The sequence below is a fragment of the Rhizoctonia solani genome, chromosome 2 (genome assembly GCF_016906535.1).
Source record: "Rhizoctonia solani chromosome 2, complete sequence".
Lineage (NCBI taxonomy): Eukaryota > Fungi > Basidiomycota > Agaricomycetes > Cantharellales > Ceratobasidiaceae > Rhizoctonia > Rhizoctonia solani.
The window spans coordinates 2450639-2473002 of NC_057371.1; the positions used below are offsets into that span (position 1 = coordinate 2450639).

General features: G+C 48.0%; 6 protein-coding genes across 6 annotated transcripts; all 6 read right to left on the bottom strand.

Annotated features, from left to right (window-relative positions):
* Positions 1–3802: 3802 nt before the first annotated feature.
* On the bottom strand, positions 3803–5785 carry RhiXN_05382 (uncharacterized protein; the record flags this gene model as incomplete). Its single annotated transcript, XM_043325198.1, has 7 exons — positions 3803–3939; positions 3972–4081; positions 4111–4304; positions 4369–4461; positions 4514–5075; positions 5108–5592; positions 5654–5785. The coding sequence occupies 7 exons, from the start codon at positions 5783–5785 to the stop codon at positions 3803–3805; spliced, it is 1713 nt and encodes a 570-aa protein (XP_043177617.1).
* A 1597-nt stretch (positions 5786–7382) lies between these two features.
* On the bottom strand, positions 7383–9487 carry RhiXN_05383 (uncharacterized protein; the record flags this gene model as incomplete). The annotated part of the gene is made up of 8 exons (XM_043325199.1): positions 7383–7874; positions 7924–8016; positions 8073–8184; positions 8226–8580; positions 8633–8789; positions 8858–9109; positions 9162–9329; positions 9371–9487. The coding sequence occupies 8 exons, from the start codon at positions 9485–9487 to the stop codon at positions 7383–7385; spliced, it is 1746 nt and encodes a 581-aa protein (XP_043177618.1).
* Positions 9488–10992: 1505 nt separating this feature from the next.
* Positions 10993–12750, bottom strand: RhiXN_05384 (prenylcysteine lyase; the record flags this gene model as incomplete). Its single annotated transcript, XM_043325200.1, has 7 exons — positions 10993–11140; positions 11200–11288; positions 11348–11782; positions 11834–11970; positions 12036–12172; positions 12233–12494; positions 12549–12750. The coding sequence occupies 7 exons, from the start codon at positions 12748–12750 to the stop codon at positions 10993–10995; spliced, it is 1410 nt and encodes a 469-aa protein (XP_043177619.1).
* Positions 12751–13810: 1060 nt separating this feature from the next.
* RhiXN_05385 (Transferase domain-containing protein) lies at positions 13811–15656 on the bottom strand (the record flags this gene model as incomplete). Its single annotated transcript, XM_043325201.1, has 7 exons — positions 13811–14015; positions 14085–14190; positions 14241–14252; positions 14307–14551; positions 14611–14678; positions 14728–15411; positions 15471–15656. 7 exons carry the CDS (start codon positions 15654–15656, stop codon positions 13811–13813), a joined length of 1506 nt encoding a protein of 501 aa, XP_043177620.1.
* A 1006-nt stretch (positions 15657–16662) lies between these two features.
* RhiXN_05386 (uncharacterized protein) lies at positions 16663–19318 on the bottom strand (the record flags this gene model as incomplete). Its single annotated transcript, XM_043325202.1, has 2 exons — positions 16663–19145; positions 19195–19318. 2 exons carry the CDS (start codon positions 19316–19318, stop codon positions 16663–16665), a joined length of 2607 nt encoding a protein of 868 aa, XP_043177621.1.
* Positions 19319–20919: 1601 nt separating this feature from the next.
* On the bottom strand, positions 20920–22334 carry RhiXN_05387 (alcohol dehydrogenase; the record flags this gene model as incomplete). Its single annotated transcript, XM_043325203.1, has 9 exons — positions 20920–21091; positions 21145–21233; positions 21301–21426; positions 21482–21568; positions 21625–21747; positions 21797–21968; positions 22024–22064; positions 22114–22221; positions 22278–22334. 9 exons carry the CDS (start codon positions 22332–22334, stop codon positions 20920–20922), a joined length of 975 nt encoding a protein of 324 aa, XP_043177622.1.
* Positions 22335–22364: the final 30 nt, after the last annotated feature.

Below are 22364 nucleotides of genomic sequence, written 5' to 3' on the forward strand. Positions count from 1 at the left end.
AATGAATAGAGCTTTAAAATCATGAGTGGTAAACTTACTGCTCTGCAAGCCGTCGTGATAAACGTGTTTCGCCGAATTGCTTCCTTATAGTGACAACCTTCCATAGAGTCAAACCAAAGAGTGTCGACTCGTAAAGTATTGTAGGGATAAGTATTGTCCACGTAATGGGGGGCGGGATGATCATGCATCCAGACCATACTCCCGGGACTATGGGGGTTTGAGGGTTCCGAAGGCTCGAATATGAGGAATTAATGTACTCACGAAATTGAGGGAGAAACTGTGTTTTCTTCACTCGATTGGTCAGAAAATCTACAGCGCAATTTAACAGCTTATTCAATAGCACCCTGCTCACCTTGATGATTTGGATCGCCATAGCCATAGTACAGATTGTCGTGCAGACAAGGCCTATGATCAATATCCTATAATATTTCAAACCTTAGCAATCGGAACTAAGGGGATATCACCCTGACTGGTACCAATATAAGCGCCTGATCGTAACGTGTCAATAAGCTATCAGTAGCAAATTGGATGAGTTATACCTGCTACTATAGAGCGCCCAACAACGCAGTACGAGTACAGCTGTACATGAGAGGAGAGAGGTAAATTACATGGTAAATTCAACCGCATGCATAGCGAGATGAAGGGGTCAAACATACCAGTGATTGTGTCACTTGCTAATACACTACCAAATGCATATATGTACATCGCTATTTTACAACTGTAATTTGAGCCCACTTGTCAGATGCCAAAAATTGCTACAGTTAGATTATTACCTCTTGGTTCACGGGAAATTATCACGTCGGTTAGGTCGTGCCACGTTATACACAATATAAAACGTACCGAAAGCTGAGGCGAATACTGAAATAATAGTACTGGAGGTAGTATGCATATGGGTGATTATATGAGAGCTTTATTGATTGAGCTAGCAGATTGATCCTACCGAACAACGATGACCTATAATTTAGTGGCTCTTTTAGCTTCTCTTCAGGCGAGTTCGACTGGGGTCACTGTACCATAGCACTACAATCGGAGATATTCGGTTCAGATGATATAGAAAACGACCACACGTCCAGGGGGCCTTCCAAATGTATTTAACTTCCAAATGAAAGTTGCTTATCCAGTCATAAAGTAATACAGTAACGGAAACCACTACCCGGCGAATCCGTAGCGGTAAGTTAAAAAGTGAAAGGTCGCTGTAAGATACTAACCGCTTAGTCTTTGAGCCAATTGTACCTGAGATATGCCATCTACAATCAAATCTATGATACTGACCCCCAGCAATGGAAGCGACATTAGTCGTATAGTCCCCGAAGGTTGATGTATTTTGAGGAGCCTTCGTTTGTTTTCTATACGGGCCTTTCTGAGACACTACCTCGAATTCAAGGTGGTTATGGGGGTGGTGGAGGTGGTGGAGGATCCGGAGGGATTTCACAAGAGAAGGGCTCTGTTCCTTGACCCAGAAGCTCTATATTTATTAAGCCCAGGAGGACAGCCCCCGATCAGTGAGTTCAGGGCACGGGAGTTATGGCGTTCCAAACACCAAAAGAATGGAAAACGGAGGTATACGGATATGGAAAAGGCATTGGGCGTTACCTTTCACGTCTTGTAATAGCATGACATAGTGACCCTCGATATATGAGGCATGGACCGAGGTTGTGCTATTTGGAAATTCCCAAGGTGGCGCTAGGAACGCTGGTTTGTTGCAGCATCTCATGCAGATAGAAGGACAGACATAAATGATGGGTGAGTCGAACATTTACATTGTAGCCTTGGTCGGCAGTTGTTATGGGACACGCCAAAAGAGTGCTGCTTGCGTGTGGTTCAACGCCCTATCCTTAGTGCCACATTTCGCTCTGTATTTAATTTCCTGAAACACCAGTGCATTTTGGTCATCGTAGGCATTCAGGCCCGGCCGCTGTTCGGTCGCGATTGAATTTGTACTGTTAATTCCAGCCACGTTCGGTTGGCATGACTTGCATGCTTTCCACCGGGACCTTTGGTCGCTAACTCAGCTGCTAACTTATTATACTAGCCTTATTCTATATGAGCTCCCGATCCACTTTGCTAGGGTAAAGCCCGAGCATCACTGCGGATTTTCCGACAAGGATATGATTCAAATACCTTCGGCGCGGACCTGAGGCAGCAACAAGCTTCAATTTTAAGTCTGAAAGGACTGCTCCCTATGCACCAATCGAAGCTGGATATAGGGTTGTGAGAGGGCGAAAGAGATAAATACATGTATACGCTTGGTGGCAGCGTGCTACGTAGATGTGGCTCAAGGTATACACCGCGTACTACTCCGACTCCACCTCACTGAGCGTGGCTTAATTATATCGTCTTAGTGAAGCGATTACATGAGAATGTATAGAGTCAATAAGATCCATACCATGAAACTCTGTTCATAGGATGCTCCACAATTAGATGATCCCGAATATGATAAAGTTGCCATGCTTACCCGATTGATGTATGCTTCCCAATGCCAGTTTTATTCCCGCTCGATTCTGTTGAATGAAGTTACAGTTCCATCGGAGCATGCTTTCTTCGGCATTTTTCAGAGTAACTGATCGCACCTTAATGTCCTGGGGACCCTCCCAATTATGCTTCGTACTTTTAGCGGGATTGCGACTATATGAAGCATTGGCAGCTCTCAGCCTCTCGGAGTAGACAATATTCATCGGGATCAGGTCATGTACACCAATAGGGATGGCGGCGGATGGTTTAAAATTTGGTCAGAAAGCGAAAGTCATCAGGCATTACGAGCCGCAATTGCTACAGTGCTAGCGCGAGACTGATCAGTGTTCTCGTAGTGAGAAGGAGCTTTTCCTAGGTGAGATTAGTGTTGAATGGAGCCTTGAACGGCTGTGCTAGTACGACTAATTTGGCAAGGCAGAGTGAACGACTATCATTCGGTGGCGTGGTGAGCGATCTAACCGGAAATGCACCTCAACATCTTTTATGGCTAAATAATATCCCCCGTGAAGTAGCTAGCACGTCATATAAATGAAGCACACTCGTCTGAATCACTCGATTTATACTTCCAATGTAGAGTATCCGAGAATTGAATTGATCCCATAGTTCATGTGCTCTTGCTGACATAAGGTAGGCGAAGAAGCACGTGACTCTTCCCACGCACTGTAGGATATATCGATTGGTTTGCCGTAAAATACACCTTAAAATAAATGATATATTCGAACCATGACTTAGGACTCCGTGTGGCCCCCCTTAGCATTCAAAACAGCTGTCCTAGATGATTGGAGAGTGTGGTGAAGGGCAGACCAAGCCCGGTCACTCACGTGTCGATTTTCATATACTTTATGTCGACACAAGTCTCTCGATGCCCACAATTCGTTCCGGGTCTGCGTAGAGATCAAGGATGAAGATGACAACATCATAGCTGTATTCATAACTCCGGATAGTACTATGACAAAAACAATGACCAGAATACACGCATGACATACCGTGAACACAGAAGGTGATGATAATCCGTACCCTCATTATACTCTGGCTTAAAGGTCACGCGCTTCAGAAATGGATTTTGCCAGTAATCCATGCCCGGAGGATGCATAGTGACATATAGCCTCAATAGTATGCACACATTATTTCATTTCCCAGACAGCGATTTTCTTGCGTACACGGAAAACTGGAGACACCCGAACAATACGTGGCTCGTTGCCACAAGGTTATGGTGGAGAGATTCAAGTGCAAAACCATAAATTGATTGTTTACAAATATGTACCTTCTGTGCCTGGATACATCATGCAAATTACACGAACGCGCCATTCGCGGGTCCGGTTTTCAAATTTCAAAGATCCTGCCATCTCTGTCCAGCAGGCGCAGATACCTCCCACGCAAGTTCAAGCTCCACCTCGTCCGAAGGTGCGATATCACAGCTCCATTCCACCGTACCTTCCCCTCCGGCTTCCAAAGCCGCCCACGCGCCTTGACGCCCTTTTGAGCATTCTTCCATGGACCCTCCTTGCGCTTCCCCTCATCGACGCCTTCGCTGGTCGGTGATGTCGGAGCTGCTGAAACGTCCAGACCTTCGGGCGAGAGAATGTTGACCTTGATCCGTGTATCAGTGCTGACGGGAACATGGTCCAGAACGCGAACAGAAACGGAAGCTGACGAGAGTTGCGAATAGTGATTCTCTGAGACTGAGCCGAGACCGATTGTTTCTCTTTGGCTATGAATGAAAACCCAGATTGAGTGGCAGTGCGGTTGAGTGTTTTGGCAGCAGGGTAGGTAACGCGAAGGGAAGAATCGACACCAAGCGAGGTTTTGAATGATTCATTAGGAGAGACATGCTATCACGAATGAATTGATCAGCCACGAGTACGGAAGGATCTGCAAAGAGTTGGATGGGCATACTTCAATTTGACTCTTGGACACAAAGTTGTCGTCCATGAATACGCTGGCTTCTCCACGAAGCAACGTGAATTCACTCGTGTTCACGACCTTGCACTTATGACGAAACATTATTAGGGCGGCTCAAATTTTCTAAAAGTTCGCTCACTGTCAAGAAGACACTCTCTTTTTCCCTGGGCACGCAGATCCACTCCAGATCCGCTCGGAGGTCAAGCACGGAAATGACAACCTTGTGACTTCCCTCGTCGCTAGGAATGTCGCTGCGTCCGGGGATTCCAAAGGTAGTATTGAGGACACCAGTACTCTCCACATGAGCCTTGCGGATAGCCATAGGGGGCTGCGGGGCCAAGGCACAAAGTTCAACAACTGGTTCCGAATCATCTTCAAAAGAATCTAAGAACATTGAGGTGCGGGTTGCTTTAGTCCTAAACGCGGTAGCAGAGCGGGCCACAGGTTGCACGATGGGCTTTGGAGCGGGAAATCCAATTCGCCACGGTGATATCTTGGGCACAGAGCTACCTAGCTGAGGAGATGCGGTCGAAAGTGATAGTGCGACGTCGGGCCAGTTCTCTCCAGTCGTCTGGGTAATCGAAGCGCGGTAGTGCAACGCGATCGCTGAGGTGTCCTCGGGTGATTTCGCAATTGATGCGCGGATATCGTATAGCGGTTTCCAGCTTGCGTTTGACACGACTGGATCGAATAGTAAGCGACTGATGCGACAGTGTTAGGCCAATGGAATTACGTGCCATAAGTCAGAGTCAGCTCTGCAGTATCATTTGTCTCGGCCAACACAGTCACGGTGACCGCCACGCCGCGTTGCGCTCCCCGTACGTCTTCATACTCCTTTTGCTGTGCCTCGTTCAGTTCTTTCTGGGCCTTACTAATCTCGGCGTCCAATTCCTGGATTCTCTTTGCAACCGCAAGTTGACGAGGGCCGAACATGTCCAGGAATCGTTGGACGTCCTCGATGTTCATGTTCTTGCTATCAAGAGTACGACCATAATTCCCAAGAAATTCCGATTGCTCTTGGGTGATGCTGCGTTCCTTTTGCAGTGTTTCGAGCGAACGGCGTAGATCTGTCGTGACTGTGGCTCGACTACCCTGGTCACGGGACGGTGCATGGTAAACGACGTCAAATATAACGGCGGTGCCTGTTCCATCCACTCGAATAGAGTCCTCGTTTACGCAAGATGGTAGGCGCTCGATGCGAACATGGTTTTGCCCGCTCTAAAGGAGAAATACAAATGATTCAGTAAGTTCCTCGAGTTCACAGGTGGTATAAACCGACCTTGAGATCGAGTCTGACCCTGCGCTTTATTTCGGCACGATTGGATTGAAAGACAGTGACAGACTCAATGAGGTCGTCCTGTTCAGCAGAGTTGACAGTGATACGATTGGCGGTGGGTTGATCAGAAACCATGGTGGTGGCGAGAGGGGTAGGGAGGGACTGGTCGTTGGGCGTAGGTCGGACTTATAGACCCAAACGAGGCGATGATAAGAAGGCCTCACTCCGCTACGCCCCAACGGCATCCTGTGAACGTGACTTCATATGTCCTAATTGAGTAGGTTGATCTGCATTATTGGACCTTGCTTGGCGAAATGTTCTTCCGTAGAATGTTCTGCATTTGCACCTGATACCTACACCTGTCGGGTTGGAACCTCACACGTGTTATTTCGTAGTTTATTTTGCAGCCAAAACAGGTGATGAACTTATGGTGAGCGGACTTTCTGGCGTTAGACTCTGGCCCAAGCTATGTACCTCACGCACCATGTGATTGGCGCCACAGGTGCGGATCTAGGAAACACTCCGACGGGAGTCACCACAATATGAGTCGCTTTAACCGCATGAGTGACCATGCATCATAGTTGCATGTATCAACGTATTGTTGATAAGTTTCAACGCAGGTAAAAAGCTACACACAAGTGAAACAGTCTAATACTCGGTCATCACGAAATGAGTCTCACCTCCATTTCTGATTCGGCCACACTTGTCTTCGACCCATACCATCTTAAGCATATGCTCGCTGTCCGCAAACTCAGAAATCTCGATAACTAGAAAAGCGCCCGATATCAATCCCTTGAGGTCCTTTGGGTCAAATACTTCCATCCCCTTTTCGATTTCTGTTTGTAGACAGTATAGTTTTCTGAACGTTTTGTGCAGAAGTTAGTCGTAACATTGTATCCCAAGTGATGATGCACGAATAAAGGTACAACGCAAAGATCTTCGTGCAAGAAATTACCGTGGACTTGGTTTCGCTGTATCCCAAGACATAGACATTGAGAAGTACTACTGCACAATGCTGTGGTTTCACTTCACTATTGCCATTAAGATCTAAAATTATGTTCAACGTCTTTTGAGAATTCCAAATAGAAATGGTCATTTATTGGGAGTAACAAATCACAGTAGTACCTTTGAGTTGAGATTGGGTTGATTACTACAACGTTCCCACCAACACAAGTCCGGATTGGACACTCTCAAAATTGATTGCTTCTATCTGGGGAGTTTACATGGCAACAGGTGAGTCGCGGCCGCATGGAGGTGTTACATGCACTACTTAAGCAAGATTTGCGATGACGTGATTCCGCTAGGTGGCTCCAGTCTTATGATACAATTGGTCTACTAGTAGCAATGAATGGTGGAACAGGTCTAATGAACATAGTGGTAGCATTAAAGGCATAAGGGTATGGACTCGGATTTTGACACAAACTGAAAAGTCAAACTAATCTAGTTGCATAAAGGGAAAATCGGTATACGTAGCTGGTTGGAACTTCTGATGAACTCGCCCCAAAGCTAGTGGATTTATTGTGTATTCCCAGACCCCATGTTTCTTAGCCTATAAATCAGATCAGCTATCTAAAGCACATTATTAGTTCACTCGAGCCGGAGCTAAAGTAACGCAAACGAGCGCCAAGGGAGTGCTTGAAAGACCGCTTGATGGTAATTAACTCGTTCAAGCGCATACACCCCTTATAAATATACTAGATCAAAGCGACAAACATATGCAAACTAGAGCTTTTTAAAGTATCAAATTCTGCCATTTCCCCCCAGTGGGCGCGGTCACTTCCCATGCCAACTCTACTTCCACCTCGCCAGACGGCGCAATGTCGCAACTCCACTCCACCGCGCCTTCTCCAAAGTCCTCTAAAGTAGCCCAGCGTGCTTTCACACCATGTTGCACATGCCTCCACAACTCCTTTGAGCCATCACCCATATCATTATCAGATAAGGTCGGAACAGCATGAAGCCTAGGAGAAACGACATTAACACCAAGTCGTGAGTCCATACTAACGGGAACGTGGTCCAGAACTCGCACTGAAAGAGACGTCTGTCGGGAATTACGAATTGCGATCCGCTGAGAATGAAATGAGATGGATTGCTGCTCTTTCGCCATAAACAAGAGCCCAGATTGCGTGGGTGTATGATTGAGAACTTTTGCTCTGGTATATGTTACTTGTAATGCTGAATCGACACCCAGCGAGACCTTGAGCGACTCATTAGGCGAGATGTACTAGAGAAAATCATCGGTTAGAGGATGTCAAGTAGTGTAATTAACATACTTTGATTCGGCTTTTAGACCTAAAATTGTTATCTACAAATACACTGACCTCTCCAGGAAGTAAAGCGAAGCCACTGGAGTTGAGCATTTTGCACTACTCAAACATGATCAATAAAATGCCTCGAATGAGCACTGAATGCGGAAACTCACGTTTAGAAATACACTCTCCTTTTCCCCTGGTATGCATATCCACTCTAGTTCCGCCTGTAGATCGAGAACAGCGATAAGGACTTTATGGCTGCCCCGGTCACTGGGGATATTACTACGCCCAGAGATACCAAATTTAGCATTGAGTATACCCACGTTCTCCACATGGACTCTGCGGAATCCCATACGATGACGGAGGGTATGTACATCCCTGTCTCCGTTTCTGAGTTAGCGGTGCCGCCATACGAAGGGATCTCCGGACTCAGAATTACAGATCGAGCTGTGGGCTGATAGGATATGCCGGCTGGCAAACCGATCCTCCACGTAAAAAGCTGAGGCACAGTACTATCTAACTGGGGAGAAGCTGTCGAGAGTGAGAGTGCGATGTCTGGCCAGTTCTCCCCAGTCGTCTGAGTGATGGATGCACGGTAGTGCAAAGCGGCAGTCGGGGGCGTTTTGGCGATGGATGTGCGCATGTCGTAAAATGGGCACCAGCTTGCGTCAGAGACCACTAAGGATAACATAAGGGGTCAATATAATGATTCTATGTCAGGCCAACGTACTGTACGTCAGCATTAGTTGCGCTGGGCTATCCATCTCAGCCAATACAACCACTGTAATCGCCGCGACGCTGGCCGATTCGAAATCCTCATATTCTTTTTGCTCTACCTCACTCAGCTCCTCTTGGCGTTGTCTATCTGGAAGTTCAGTTCCTGGATCCTATTTAAAACCGCAATCTGTCGTGCTCCAAACATATCCAAGAATCGATGAGCATCCTCGACGCTGACACTTTTATTATCAAGAGTGCGTCCATAATTAGCAAGAAGCTCCCCCTGCTCTTGGACGATTGCACGTTCATTTTGTAGCGTTTCGATAGCACAACGAAGGCCAGTGGTAGCGGAGGGGCGGACACTTCTATCATGGAATGGGGAATGGTAGACCACGTCAAGGATGACGGCGGACCCAGTCCCATCGACTCTGATCGAATCTTCGCTTATACAAGACGACAAGCGCTCGATTCGGATGTGGTTTTGTCCTCTCTATAATTGTGTTTATGAGAATTAAGTTATGGGATAATTCATATGAACCTACTCTAAGGTCAAGATTTACCCGGCGCTTGACTTCCGCACGGTTAGATCGAAATACTGTGACGGACTGGATGAGGTCGTCATGTTCAGCACAGTTAAAAGCGATTTTATTGGTAGATGCTTGACCAGAAATCATTGAGGTAAATTCGTTGAGAACGCTGGATACAATAACCTAGAGCAGGGATATAAGACGCAAGGGAGTGGTCTTTGGACCCTGCTCAGACGAGCCAACCCCAACGGAATCATCTGTCTTTGTTGCTCTTGAAGATGGCCAGCGGCTGCCCATTGATATTCGTCGGTGAAATCGGTTGAACTGTGTGCTAAGGGCATGATTGGCGCACCATAACGTACTTGGTAATCCTCCACGGAGAACAGCATGTATCATCCGTTCGAGATATCAAATGAGCACAATATATGGCTATTTACTATGACTAGTCAGGATAATTCAGTTTCCCAAGTCCATAGGATTATAATGTACGGATGAGAGATCCAGTACGAAATTCGTACTTGGCGAGATTCGATGGTCGATTGAACACATCCTGACAAGCTCGACCTGGCAATGAAAATATATGAAATCTGGCCTAATCAGGAATTTCGATGGGCGCTATAGTGCATAGCCCCCCACGACATTCCTCGGAAGTAGAACATCCTCGGTCTTCTTTGATCGTTTAGTGGTGCTCTCCGCGCATCAACACCAGGGCTACTGGATTCAGCACGAGCACGCAAATCATGGGAACTAAAAAAATGGTTTGGTATTTGTGAGTCCACTGAGCAAGGAAAAGGTTATGCTCCAGGCTGACACGTGGTCGCTTGTAGCTCCTTAAACATGGATTTAACAGAATTGCTGACACATAACCTGCAACTGGGCGTCGGTTCGAATTCAGTAGCTCGTATCAAGATGGACAAATTTGACGGTCAAAGCATATAACTACCTCTGCTTCGTTCACTGCCGTGATCACAGAATTGACCACTTAATCAATATGATCGAAGAATGTGGGCTTGCTGAACTACAGTATCTGAATCTGAATAGGTTCTATTTGTCTCCTTTATGTATACTCCTTTACATGCGTATCTTAGAGTTACCACTTTTCTTACTTGTAAACTCATTGTACTCACGGCCTAACTCATTTGTGGTTTCGACCTTGATGCATTATTATTGCAGCCCATATTCTCACAAATGCCCTGTGCGGCTTCGTTATAATTATCGAGGCTCGGGCACTGACTTCTCCAGGAATGCGTCCCAAAAGAGGTGAGCATGATCAGTGTAGTGTAACCGCCCGCGAAGTCTGCCGTAGAGCCTCTGTATCACCCCACCCCGAGTGTAAGAATAATACTGCTGCGTTTACAGACATCTACTCCAGAAGCCCCTTTTTTCTGGTGTACATGTGACCGACTCAGGAGAACCAGCCAAATTACGACGGACATGTTTCCCTTGAGTCACATCAAATAGAGGAAAAACAGAATGTTTTTGTTTCCAGTTGGAACTAACAGGCTCGAAGAAAGATAATGAAATATCCAAAGTAAGAGCCGAGCATATCAGGATTTAGGATCGTGAGACACTGACACTTACCACTGGAGGTATAGATTGAAATGAGGGGCGTTTGGCTACAAGCTTAAGCAGATTGAGTATTTTTATGTCCAGGAGTTCCGAGAGCGTAGAGTCATAAAAAAGCGGAGCCAATTTCGGAGAGCTATGAATTGAGAGTGTATTCGTAAGGCATGCTAGTTAAAGGCATAGGAAGCGCTTGATATGTGAAGGTCACACAGTGAAACTATTGGGAACCCCCCCCCCTCCCAGATGAAACCAGTACCGCCGAAGTTACAAAGAGTTGGGTCTAACAATCCCAACCAAGAACGTATGTCTGAGTTATAGGACCTTTAGCTCCTGTGGGCCCACACAACCCAGATCCTAGAAGCTCTTTAGATAGGATATCAACAACGTTACGAGAAGAGATTATTTCTGTTTCCATCGTCGAGAATAGGCTGAAGGTGAAATAATAATGTGAGTGCCTCTAAACTGAAGTAGAGAAACAATGACGTACGCTTCCATAGCATTCACGTAGTATAACCTTTCATCAATCTTGACGGGAGGGAAGTCAGAGCGAGAAGGAAAATACGGATACGCCTCCCACTGTATTAGAGATATATTTGAGAAACATTTCTGGATGATGTCTAGAATTTAAGACTCACCTCCTGGCGGTGTACCCACTTAACCATGTTCTTTCCGAAAAGCTTTTCCAGTTTTCCGTTCGACAATTTCTCCAGTGAGTAAATCTTTACAACGTGCTCCGTTACCCCATTCCTCAAAAGTGTATACTGGTACCGTAGTCCGGTAAATTCGGGCCTGGAACCATACTCTCCGGTGGTCACAATAGTTCCAGGTAACATAGACGAGTTATCAACTTTAAAGTAAGTTGGGAGCAAAGATGGACTAGTAGTTGTTAGGGTCGTGGAATGAAGGTGGACGTAGTTGACTTTGGCAAACGAAGATGGTTTGGTCGCGGTGCCGATGAACTTGATCTTTGTGAGCGGGAGGGGAGCAGCGACGATGACTGCATCATATTCTCCCTCTCCTTTGTTTGTCTCAATAATGTATTTAGAACCGATTTTCCTGATAGATTCTACCTATTAGAATAGAAATTAGAATATTCTTTTATATAGCATAGAGTGACGTACCTTGGTTCCAAGCTGTAGTGACGCTCCGCTTCGGGTCAAGAACTGTTCAAAATCCTGAAGTTGCCCGTTTTGATGCTGTAAGAGTTCCCAGAGGCCAAACTTGCCATGCCAGCCACGGCATTGATCGCACTGGCATCCTGCGCATAATTGAAGCGCGTATTCGCGGAAATGAAATCGTTAATCCAATTGGAATTAACACCACCTTGGGTGAGGTACGATTTCAGCGTGGTGGTCGAGAGTGTGGTATACCCCACAGCAGATGAATAATCAGCGATCGTTGCAAAACTAGGGAATGAATGTGTGTATGACTTGGCAAATGAAGTCAGGTATGGTATGATCCTAAGCGTGTGTGTGTCGTTACTCCAAAGGCTTACTAAACCCATGATTCAGCACGCTTACAGTCTTAACGTTTTCGCCGACCCATCTTGGTATCGCTGGTCGCTACGAATCGAGTCTGCAGTACTGTTGTTTGTGGTTCGCCAGACGAGATTGGACCCATCCCAGACCCCCGTCCCATTAGTCGGGCTACCGAATGAAGTCAGGCTTAGCCCAAATTCAGAGGCGGCTCGGATCATGTTCTTGTTACCCCCTGTAAAAAGTGCCGCACCGACCTCGATGGGTGGATACGAAGTGTCGCCATATGGGTAAACAACTTCACTCCCTGACAACACACACGGGTGAACACACCCTGAATGAACACTAGTATGAGACTTACGGCCACCAATACGATTATCTTGCTCAAAGACGGTGACACCTATATTTATTCCCTTAGCGGCACGTTGTTTCGCGAGTGAGAGCCAATATGACGCAGAAGATCCTCCCGCACCCGCTCCGATAACAGCTACTTTGAAAGAGACAGCTGAAGCCTCGTTGAATAATAACGACGAGCCAAGTACAAGAACAAAGAACGAAAACATATTCGAAACGAAATAGCCGGATGAAAGAGTGTGTTGCTTGTCCCGCACATCTGTGTACGTCTTATAAATTGTTCAGTACTTTAAAATCAAGGGAAAACAGGGCTCCACGATAGCCAAGGACGACCTTCCTACGTGCCCTTTGTGTACATCTCAGTTATGAGTCAAAACGACGTCTAAGATCACGATCAAGGTCTGTTCAGCCTATGCAGACAGGTACCAGGTTCAGGGTCTTTAATGAGCCTAATGTACCCAGAGTGAATATGATCAAAAGATCATGCTCAGATCGAACTGAAGCGCCTGGGGTTCTAAGAATTAAATGAATACACAGGCAGTTTAACTGCACCCGAGCCAATTCCCCGATAAGACCCCTGGTTGGGCTTCAGGCTGATGTCCGAGCCGCAATTTGAAATCAATAATTGGCTGATCGCTTGATCAACCATGCACCACCGTGCAAAATGCAGGAAAACATCTGTCTGGTTCAAGCAGGGTTATCCGTCGGCATCAAACTAATCCGGACATAAGCCACGCCAGCAGGAAAGAAGTTCGAGTCCGCGACCATAAAAGCTGACCGCGCCAAGCTGGAATTAACTTGTAAAGCATATCCACGGCTGGGGCTCCCACTCAAAGTGAGATAATCCGTATTACTCAGCTCCTGGACAAGCCAAGCTTCTTGGCTTGGCCAGGAGGGTCTCTCTGGTATGGACTAGATAGAAGGAACAGGGATCTCTCGAAGTAAAGACAATGGGTCACGCGGGTCGGAGGCGCGGGCATGCTCGCCTCCAGGCAGGAGTATCTATGTGGCAGAAAAAATGGTATGTGCAGAAGTTCTCCAAAAGTAAACGGTTTAATTTTAACTGAGGATATCATTGGAGTGATTGCATCTAGTGAAGCCTGTTTACGAAACAACGAGATATGATATGTACACTAGCATAATGTAAACTCAAGGCTATGTCTATGTAAAATACTATCCGAACCAGTGTTTGATAACATACGAGACCATATTCAAGTGCGAGAAACATACGTAAGCCTAAGAAATATACATGAAAATAACAATAGCGATTTAGTGTCGGGTGGCAATAAGACGACGATACCACGAAAAAAGTGAATGTATGCGCAGCCTTTTCATTGCCTTGCCCTTTTTAGACTTTTTGGTCTTCATGTTTTCGATTGCATATTTCCCAATTGAGCCGGATGTCCAGTTAACTTCTGCCCAATCGAATACGGCGTTGATTCCTCCATCACTGCTTCGGAATGTGACACATCCACTACATCTACCAAAGGGTGCGAGAGTTAAGAGTTGAAGCGATCAAATTGAATAGGCATTACAAACATACCGAGGAATACCAGGCATACACCAATATATATCCAAAACCTCGCCGGTACCAGTACCGGGTTTGACAGCTTTGGAAATATTCAAGCCCCCGAACCCGAACATCAGCCCTAAGAATAATCATGTTAGCTACAAGTGCCGCATTGCCTCGTAGACTCACAATTCGATGCAACTGTTATTAACATGTATTAGCATACAACAAGAGTTACTTGGTAGGCACACTCACATAAAACTCGCTCGCCGGAAGGGACTGGAACTTGAACCTCGCCAGCATGATCATGTTTCCACTGTAAATGATCCAACACGGTTTCTCGTTTCGAGCCCTCGGTCACAAGCTCTCGGACAAGCCTCGCAATTTCACCTAGACTCATATCGCGTATTTTGCAATTTGCGTACTTGCTCGTAACATTGAGAATATAGGCGTTTTTGAGATACACCTTGTCAGGAGGAAATGCTTCGGGCAGCCGTTTTCTGGATCAGGCTTGAGCGGGGTCCTCGAATAGTGACAAAGGGGGGGAGTGAAAACATACCGAGCATCCAGAACATAGATCAGACGACTCGTTCGGTCGGCATCGTACTGTTCGTCCCCATAAAAATTCTAATAAAACCGTCAGTTGAATTCAAAAATGCCAGTACCCCAAACAGACCTTGTACAACCACGCAACAATTACATCCCCCGAGCTTAAGAGCGGTACCTCTAACCCGAGCACCTTTAGCTCGCGCATCGCCTGCTCCTTCAGTCGTGCAATCTCAGCCGGAGGAAAATAAATCGTACGCTGCGAGATGGGGCCATCTCGCTCGAGGTCCATGCGCTCCGTCTCGGCGGACGCCATAAAATCAGAAGGACCGTACGTTGTCCATCCTCTCAAATTCAAATCGGCTCCTGGGCGAGTGGTGTTGACAAAGTCCGCCCAAGGGTCGCCCTCGAGCTCGTCCAACGGTGCTTTGCCTTCAAGAACCGAGACGAGGCCACGCATGACTGACCCTGCAGCCGATGCGTCCATGAGTACATGAGGAAAGGTAAACGCGAAAACGGTCGCATCGGCCAAACACGAGACGTGAAGCCGGAACGCGGAGGATTCAGATGAAATTAATTCTTCGAGTGTGGGCTGCGACTTTTCGAAATAGAGCTCGAGGTTGCGAGAGAGTCTCTGGGTCGTGATGGTCGAGGTTCGAGCGGGCAAGGTTTCCACTTGATGAATTCCTTTGGGTGTGGTCTTGCTGGGGGGGTTAGGAGGTTCAAAGTTTGTGGTAGGGAGCGCGCTCACATAAAATGTGGTAGCCAAGACTGCATGCTGGGAGTCGGGAATTAGAGCCTCCAGTGCCTGTGACTGAGTCCGCCAAACGAATCACCTTCAGCATATAAAAAAACATGCATTCATATACTCACATTCGAACTAGAACGACGTAAACGCGCCCCAAGTACTGGCCATTTTCCAACAAGAACCTTGACCGCGGACTCAATCTGGGCTCTATCGACCGCCCCGCTGAAAATAAAGCCAATAGTGAGGACTAAATGCGCACCGCCCGAGTGCGCATCCATGACACAAACAGGTTCGACACGAAAGTGATCCATAGAGCGAGTGAGATGGAGGGGTATGCGGTTGATTCAAGTCGATAAATGTCGGCTTTATACGACTGATACACCCACACCTGAACGCCCGAAACAAAGTACCAACCTGTCCCCTCTCCCCGGTACAGAATGAAACACCCAACTTGGCGTTGGAAGGCCTGCCCAAACATGGTAGAACTAAACTAAACCCGTGCGTCATAGCCCGGCATGGGCGGACCATCCTTTCCGTTGTTTAGGCACACAAGAGTGTGTGTATGTGTGAGAGAGATATAGATCCTTGATGTTATTCGGATATCATAGGAATGCGAGCGAGCTGTGGTTTCCATATACATGTCTCAGGCCAATACAAAACGCCGATCGCGTCGTTGGCATTCCGTTCTTGCTAGTAGTCATCAGGGACATTAGGCATCTCATATACCCCGGCGTTTCCGCATTAAGGATCTGGTCTCATATGGGTAACAATGACGCTACTACTATTGATTCGCATGGTTGAAGATCCCAGGAATGCAGTTTCCAGTCACCGCAAATGATCTGTAGGTTCCATTTGGTAAACGACATACCTGACCCACTTCCCAAATCTTTCATTCCAAATCTCCACGCGGGAGAGGCATTTCAAGTTCGAATAAATTTAACGAATACGAATGCACCCTAGTCGAAACTTGACTTGGTGACGTATATCAGCCGCCTTGGTGAACACTCGACTTACTTGTCACATACTGCCCGCCCGGTCAAAGTGCTAGTCCCAAGGATGGTTGCGACAACACGCTCATCCGATTTACAACGAAGCAGCCACAACTCAGCCCCACACCCGATACTATTAGAGCAATTGACAATACGACCCCCTCGATTTCGCAAGAAATTCTAAACAATATACAAAATCCGCAAAAAAGCAGGCCAAGTGTCCCAAACAAAACCCCAAACGTCCCAAAATCCCAGAAACACCAAGTAGAAAATATCAACCAAAAATACCATAAAAGATAGACACCAAACGGGGGCAGCTGAGCCCCGTTCATCCACGACGACTCGATCGGGACCGCGCGATGCTCGTGACGCTCGCGATGGGCGACGGGACCGGGGGCGGAGATTCGCCCGGAATAGGCGGGGGGAGGGGTAACCCGTCGGGCCCTATTTCGCGAGCGCCCCAGCCCCATACGTATTGGTCCTTGATCGGGTCGACGTACGTGGGCGTTCCGGTCCTGGCCAAGTATGCGTATGGGTGCGTGGGTGCGTCGTGTGTGGGGGGTCCGTATGTTCCGGGGTCGTATGCTGTTTGAGGGGATGGTCCGTAGGGTGCTTGGGGTGAAGGTCCATAGGCTCCGTGCATTGGTAGTCCGTAAGGAACTTGTGGTGATGGGCCTTTTGGTGGTATTCCATACGGAGCTTGGGGCGAAGGTCCCCAGGCCGTCTGCGGGGATGGCTTGTAGGGGAACCCGTAGGGGATGTTTGGAGAAGGGCCATACGACATTCCAGGAGAAGGGCCATACGACATTCCAGGAGAAGGACCGTAGGACATCCCAGGAGACGGGCCATACGACATTTCAGGAGACGGACCATACGACGTCCCGGGAGAAGGACGATGTGTGGCTGGCGCCGACGGTCCATACGGTGGCTGAGAAGACACGCCCACGGGGCCCGCGGGCGCACGAGACGACAGGCCGATCTTCATATTGGACGGCGGTCTCAATGGAGGTCCGAACCCATAGGGAGAAGGCTCGTATAGGACTTGTGGCGAGGGTCCGGGCTTTGAGCGAGGGGATGGACCGTGCTTTGAAAGAGGAGGCTGTCCAGGCCTTGAAAGAGGGGATGGGCCAGACTTTGAAAGAGGAGATGGGCCAGGCTTCGAACGAGGAGACGGCCCATCTTTCGAGCGAGAAGACATTCCACTCGATTCCTTCGGAGATCGTTTCTGCTTCTTGTCTTTGGGAGGGACATACGCATCGTAATGCTTTGCAAACGGTTGTTCAGAAGATGAATACCCTCCGGGGAGCGGACCAAGTCTGGCATTGGCACTCGCACTCGCAGCAGCAGGGGCGGCAGCAGGAGCAGCAGTCGATGCCACTTGTAATTGAGCAGTCGGCGAGGGAATAACCAGCGGAGGGCCGGGCGCCGTGAAAGCACTTGAAGACTCGGGCGCGGGGATTGGGTAGGTGATGGCGAGGGGTGTGCGGGCGTGTAGAGTAGGAACGCGGGAAATGCGCGGGTCGTATGCGGTTGTTAGTGGAGAAGGGATGGGTGCGTGTGAGGATTCGGTTGGGGAATAATCATCGTCGTCATATTCATATTCGTACTCGTATTCATACTCGTCCTCATCGTAGTCCTCGTCGTCTTCGTCGCCATAGTACGGAGAGTCTGCGATTTGTAGAGGACCATAATAGGGAGCGTGTTGATTTGGTAGTGTGGTGAGCCCAGTCGACTTGATAGGCGCTGGGAAAAAGGCAGGGCGGACTGGCAGAGTGGCAAAATCGATGCCTGCCGTCGGCCGAGGCTGTTCGTAGTAACTTGCGCTTTCCTCCGTGGTAGTTAAATCGGACTGAAGCGTGGGGGTGTCCCCCTCCCAGTTATATGGAGATTCTGGATAGTAGTATGGATTGTCATAGTCGGGGTATGTAAATTCGTTGTCTGAGGGGTCGAGAGGGAACCCACGATCGTCCGCGATATGGATACCACCGGGCGGGCCGAGCTTCTTGGGCTGTTTAGACTCCTTGGGCTCCTTTGGTTTCTTGGGCTCCTTGGTCTTTTTGGGCTTTGGAGGTTTGGGTTGGTACCACGATGGAGGCATGGGAGGAGGGGGAAGATATCGCTTTGGGACAGTCTTGTCGAAGGCACGATACGGCTCAACAGGCGGTATGACCTCCTTGTCTTTAGGCGGGTAGTACGTTTTGACAGGCGAGTCGGTGATAAAAGGCAGGCCGGCGACATGTTGGATCACAGCTGCAATCTTTTCGACTCGGGACAGATGCCTTCGCCGAGTATACGCCCCGAGTTGACCAGGCTTTATAGATCCTATCATATCCTGTGGGCCCTTTTTGCCGATGGCCTTGGGGTCGATGACTTTGGGGCTACTCGTCCCCGAGCGGTCGTCTAAGATCCGCGCTCCTGGCTCGATTGACAGACTCGAAGATTGACTGAGAAGTGCCGGCGGAGGAGCTTCGTCCAGCACAGGAAACTCGACACCGCCTCGTACGTCGATGGGTGCGGGTGCGGGGTTCGGAACAGGCATGGTAACAGGACGATGGCTCCTTTCCTCGTCTCGCCGCTGTTGAGTCTCGTCGAATCCCCCCGCACCTTCGACTCGAGCGGCCCAGCCATACGCTGTAGGAGCAGGAGGAGCACGAGTGAAGTTGGGGCGAGATATGCTCAGACTGCGCATGCGAGCGATGAGACCTGGTTGGCGCTGCCAGTCTTCCAGACTGTCGTTCTCGGACCCCGTGCGAATACGGTTCCCATCGCGGTCAACGTGGATAGTAGCTGCATCTCCCCAGTCGTCGGACTCTGCGAATATGTTTAGATAGAGAATCTAGATAAACCAGTTAGAACACACCATAGTCGGCGTAGATGCTTTCGGATGCTGCACTTTTCGTCCGTCGGAACCGTGGTCTCCTGGGCGAATCGTCCGATGCTCCCTCAGAGCCAGTATCCTTTTTACCAAAAATTCGACCAATCATTATTATCGTCTAAAACGTATGCGGAGAAAAAGCTATACAAACCAATGAGGGGGAGAGGGGGGTCAGCGAGAAAAACAAAACAAAATCGATTTCAAAATGAAACGCACCCAAACCCTTGAGGATCCAGTAGATCAAGAACGAATCAGATGAATCTAAAGATGACTTCGAGAAGAAATGCCGAGGCGCGTCGTGTGCAATGGATGTGGTAATTTGGGAGGTCAGAGAGCGAGAGCCTGGTAATAAGGGTCGTCACACGTGGGAGCCACGAGGAGCGAGTGGGACGTCCTACAAGTTAAATATATCACTCGGAGCTCAATTTACCCCATATAACCACTTATTCATAGAGATATAGCTAAATAAACCTGAGCAGGGATCGTGGTCAACGTCGAATGCCAAGGGACCGAGGCTCTGATGTCATCTCATACCTGACTTATGTCAGCATCATTTCCAAAATGACCCGCCGGCTATTCAATTACCATGACGTCCTTGACGCTCACTCGCTAGACGGTTATGCGCACGAATTCGAGTCTACGTTGGATATCTTACACTGGCTCACAATTGACAGTATCTATACGTATAGATCCTATTAGCCAGGCCATTCAACTAAATGACCTGATTGGCGTCGGTGGTCGCCCAATATATATTCCAATTGGTTATTTCTCAGATTGTCTCTTGTACTAGTCAACTACTACCACTGGTAGTGCCTACCCCAGAAACAGTGTAATACCAGGCAAACCAAGCCGAGAAAAACACCCAAAAAGGGCGGAAAACCCGCTCCCATTCTGTGGTACCCCATCAACTCGCTCCCTTACGAAACTTCCTTCTGTGCACATTACGCTGGGGCAACAAAGAGCACATTCACTCGAATTTGGTCGTCGAGTCGACACGAACAAGATCCGGATCCCCACAAACTGTCTCGCCGTATCTCAACTCTGCACCTAATCGCGCTGGATCTCGCTTGGATCCAGAGCCCTCTAGATCTATTCACATCGAAGCTCTCAGTCCACCCTCAGGACCATCTCCCTCGGAGAACTCTTTCGTGTGTGGGACTGTAGGTTGATCTCTTGGTAGCCCGACCCATGTACCAACACACAAACATTCCAAGTACCTTTTAATCCCTTGATCTTTGTTCTCTTTGTATTCGTATTAAAATTTGACCGCTCTGATAACACTTCATTATTTGTGTCTTCTCGAGTAGAAACAGTCTTTCATTTTTGCAAAGTCCGACTTGATGACTCACATGGTTGTTCTTTCTGGAATTCACCGGTAGCTTTACGGCGGTGATGCTAGACTAATATGCAGCGGAATACCAAGCATCCAAACTTTACATTCACTTATTAAATCACAACACATGTCCTTATTTCTTCCACATAAGTATAGATTAGCGTGGTACCATCGGGCTCGTCACAAAGAAATGCGTCAACGACCGACTCTTCTACACGATATCCTGCTGAAGAACAAAGCGGTACCTGGCATCACCAGCCTTCATGCTTTCAGCGACCTGTTTTACCTTGCTCATGGGTAGTACCTCAATCCAGGGCTTTACATTGGCCTTGGCCGCGAGTTTCTATCAAAAAAGAAGCCACTCGGTTAAAGATTACTCAATGAGAAGAAGGAAGTGAACTTGCAAGCATCTCGATGGCCTCCCGTTTTGAACCAACACATGATCCCCCGAGTCTGCATGCGTTGGGAGTAAAATCAAATGCAGCCAACTGAGGAAGCTTGGTTTCGGGCGCTCCGACATTGATAAATGTGCCGCGCACGACCAACAAACTACACCATACCAAATCAGCTTAAATACTCAGTACGAATGGACCACCAAGTACCTCAAGTATTCGGCCAACGGGAAGGTGTCAACCACGTTGACTGTCGAAATAATCAGGTCAAGGGTGCCTCGGAGGCGCGCCATGTTTTCCTGCCAGGATGAGAGGATGGTTAGCGGTGAATATTCAAATTTTATGGATCTTAATACTACTCCCTACCTTGTCTTCCGATACGACAAAGTGGTCTGCGCCCATTTTGAGTGCGTCCTGTTCTTTGCGTGTGCTATGCGAAAAGACGTAAACTTCGCATCCGAGAGCCTTTGCAAAGAGAACACCATAATGACCCTAAAATCCGCGTTAGCCCACGTTCTGAAGAGGCCATGTAACAAAGTCGACGAACCAAGCCCCCCAATCCAATAATTCCGACTTTTTTGCCAGGACCCGCACCATTGTGGATTAGAGGAGAGTACATGGTTAAGCCGGCACACTAAGTCACTGGCTGTTAGAGATACGCGCAGTCCTTGAATTGATATTGAAACTCACCATCATACTCGCTGCGTCCTCCAAGGCTATTCCATCTGGAATGGGGAATACATACTGGTGGTTTGCGCGAACTGCAGTACTGTAACCGCCCTGAGTCATTGTTCCGTCGGGGTGTCGACCGTGCTGAAAAGAACGTTATTCGATGGTGGATACTCCTTGGGAAAGAGCTTACATATGTGTCTATTGGTCCTTTGACACAATAGTTCTCGTTATCAGAGGTGCATGGGCCACACACTCCGCATGCGTTGCAACGAGCACCAATTCCAACACGATCTCCAACCTTGATTCCTGTCTTTTGAGCAGCAATTGGGCCTACGCGAACCGCAGTACCGGCGATCTCATGCCTATTCCACGATTAGTATTCTGTAGCAAGTCATACTTGATCTCAGTCATGCTCACCCAACGACTAGAGGTAGCTCTTGGATGCTGCCCCACCCACCCTGTGTTCTCAGTTAATATAAGGGGTCGGTATATGCTGGACATATTTACCGTGATGGTGTGAATGTCGGAGCCGCATACACCACAGTAGGAGACAGCGACGTCAATGTCTTCCTCTTCCCATGTCTTGGGCTTGATGTCCACGAGCTTGAAATCGCTCTGAATTCCAGCACAGAGTTAGATTTAGCGCCAAGCAAAAGTCGTAGATTACTCACCCATCTGTTGGCATCTGTGATGCCGTAGCCTTTGAAAACAGTCTCAGACGAAGACATTTTGCGGAGTGTGTTGATGGGTGATCGAAA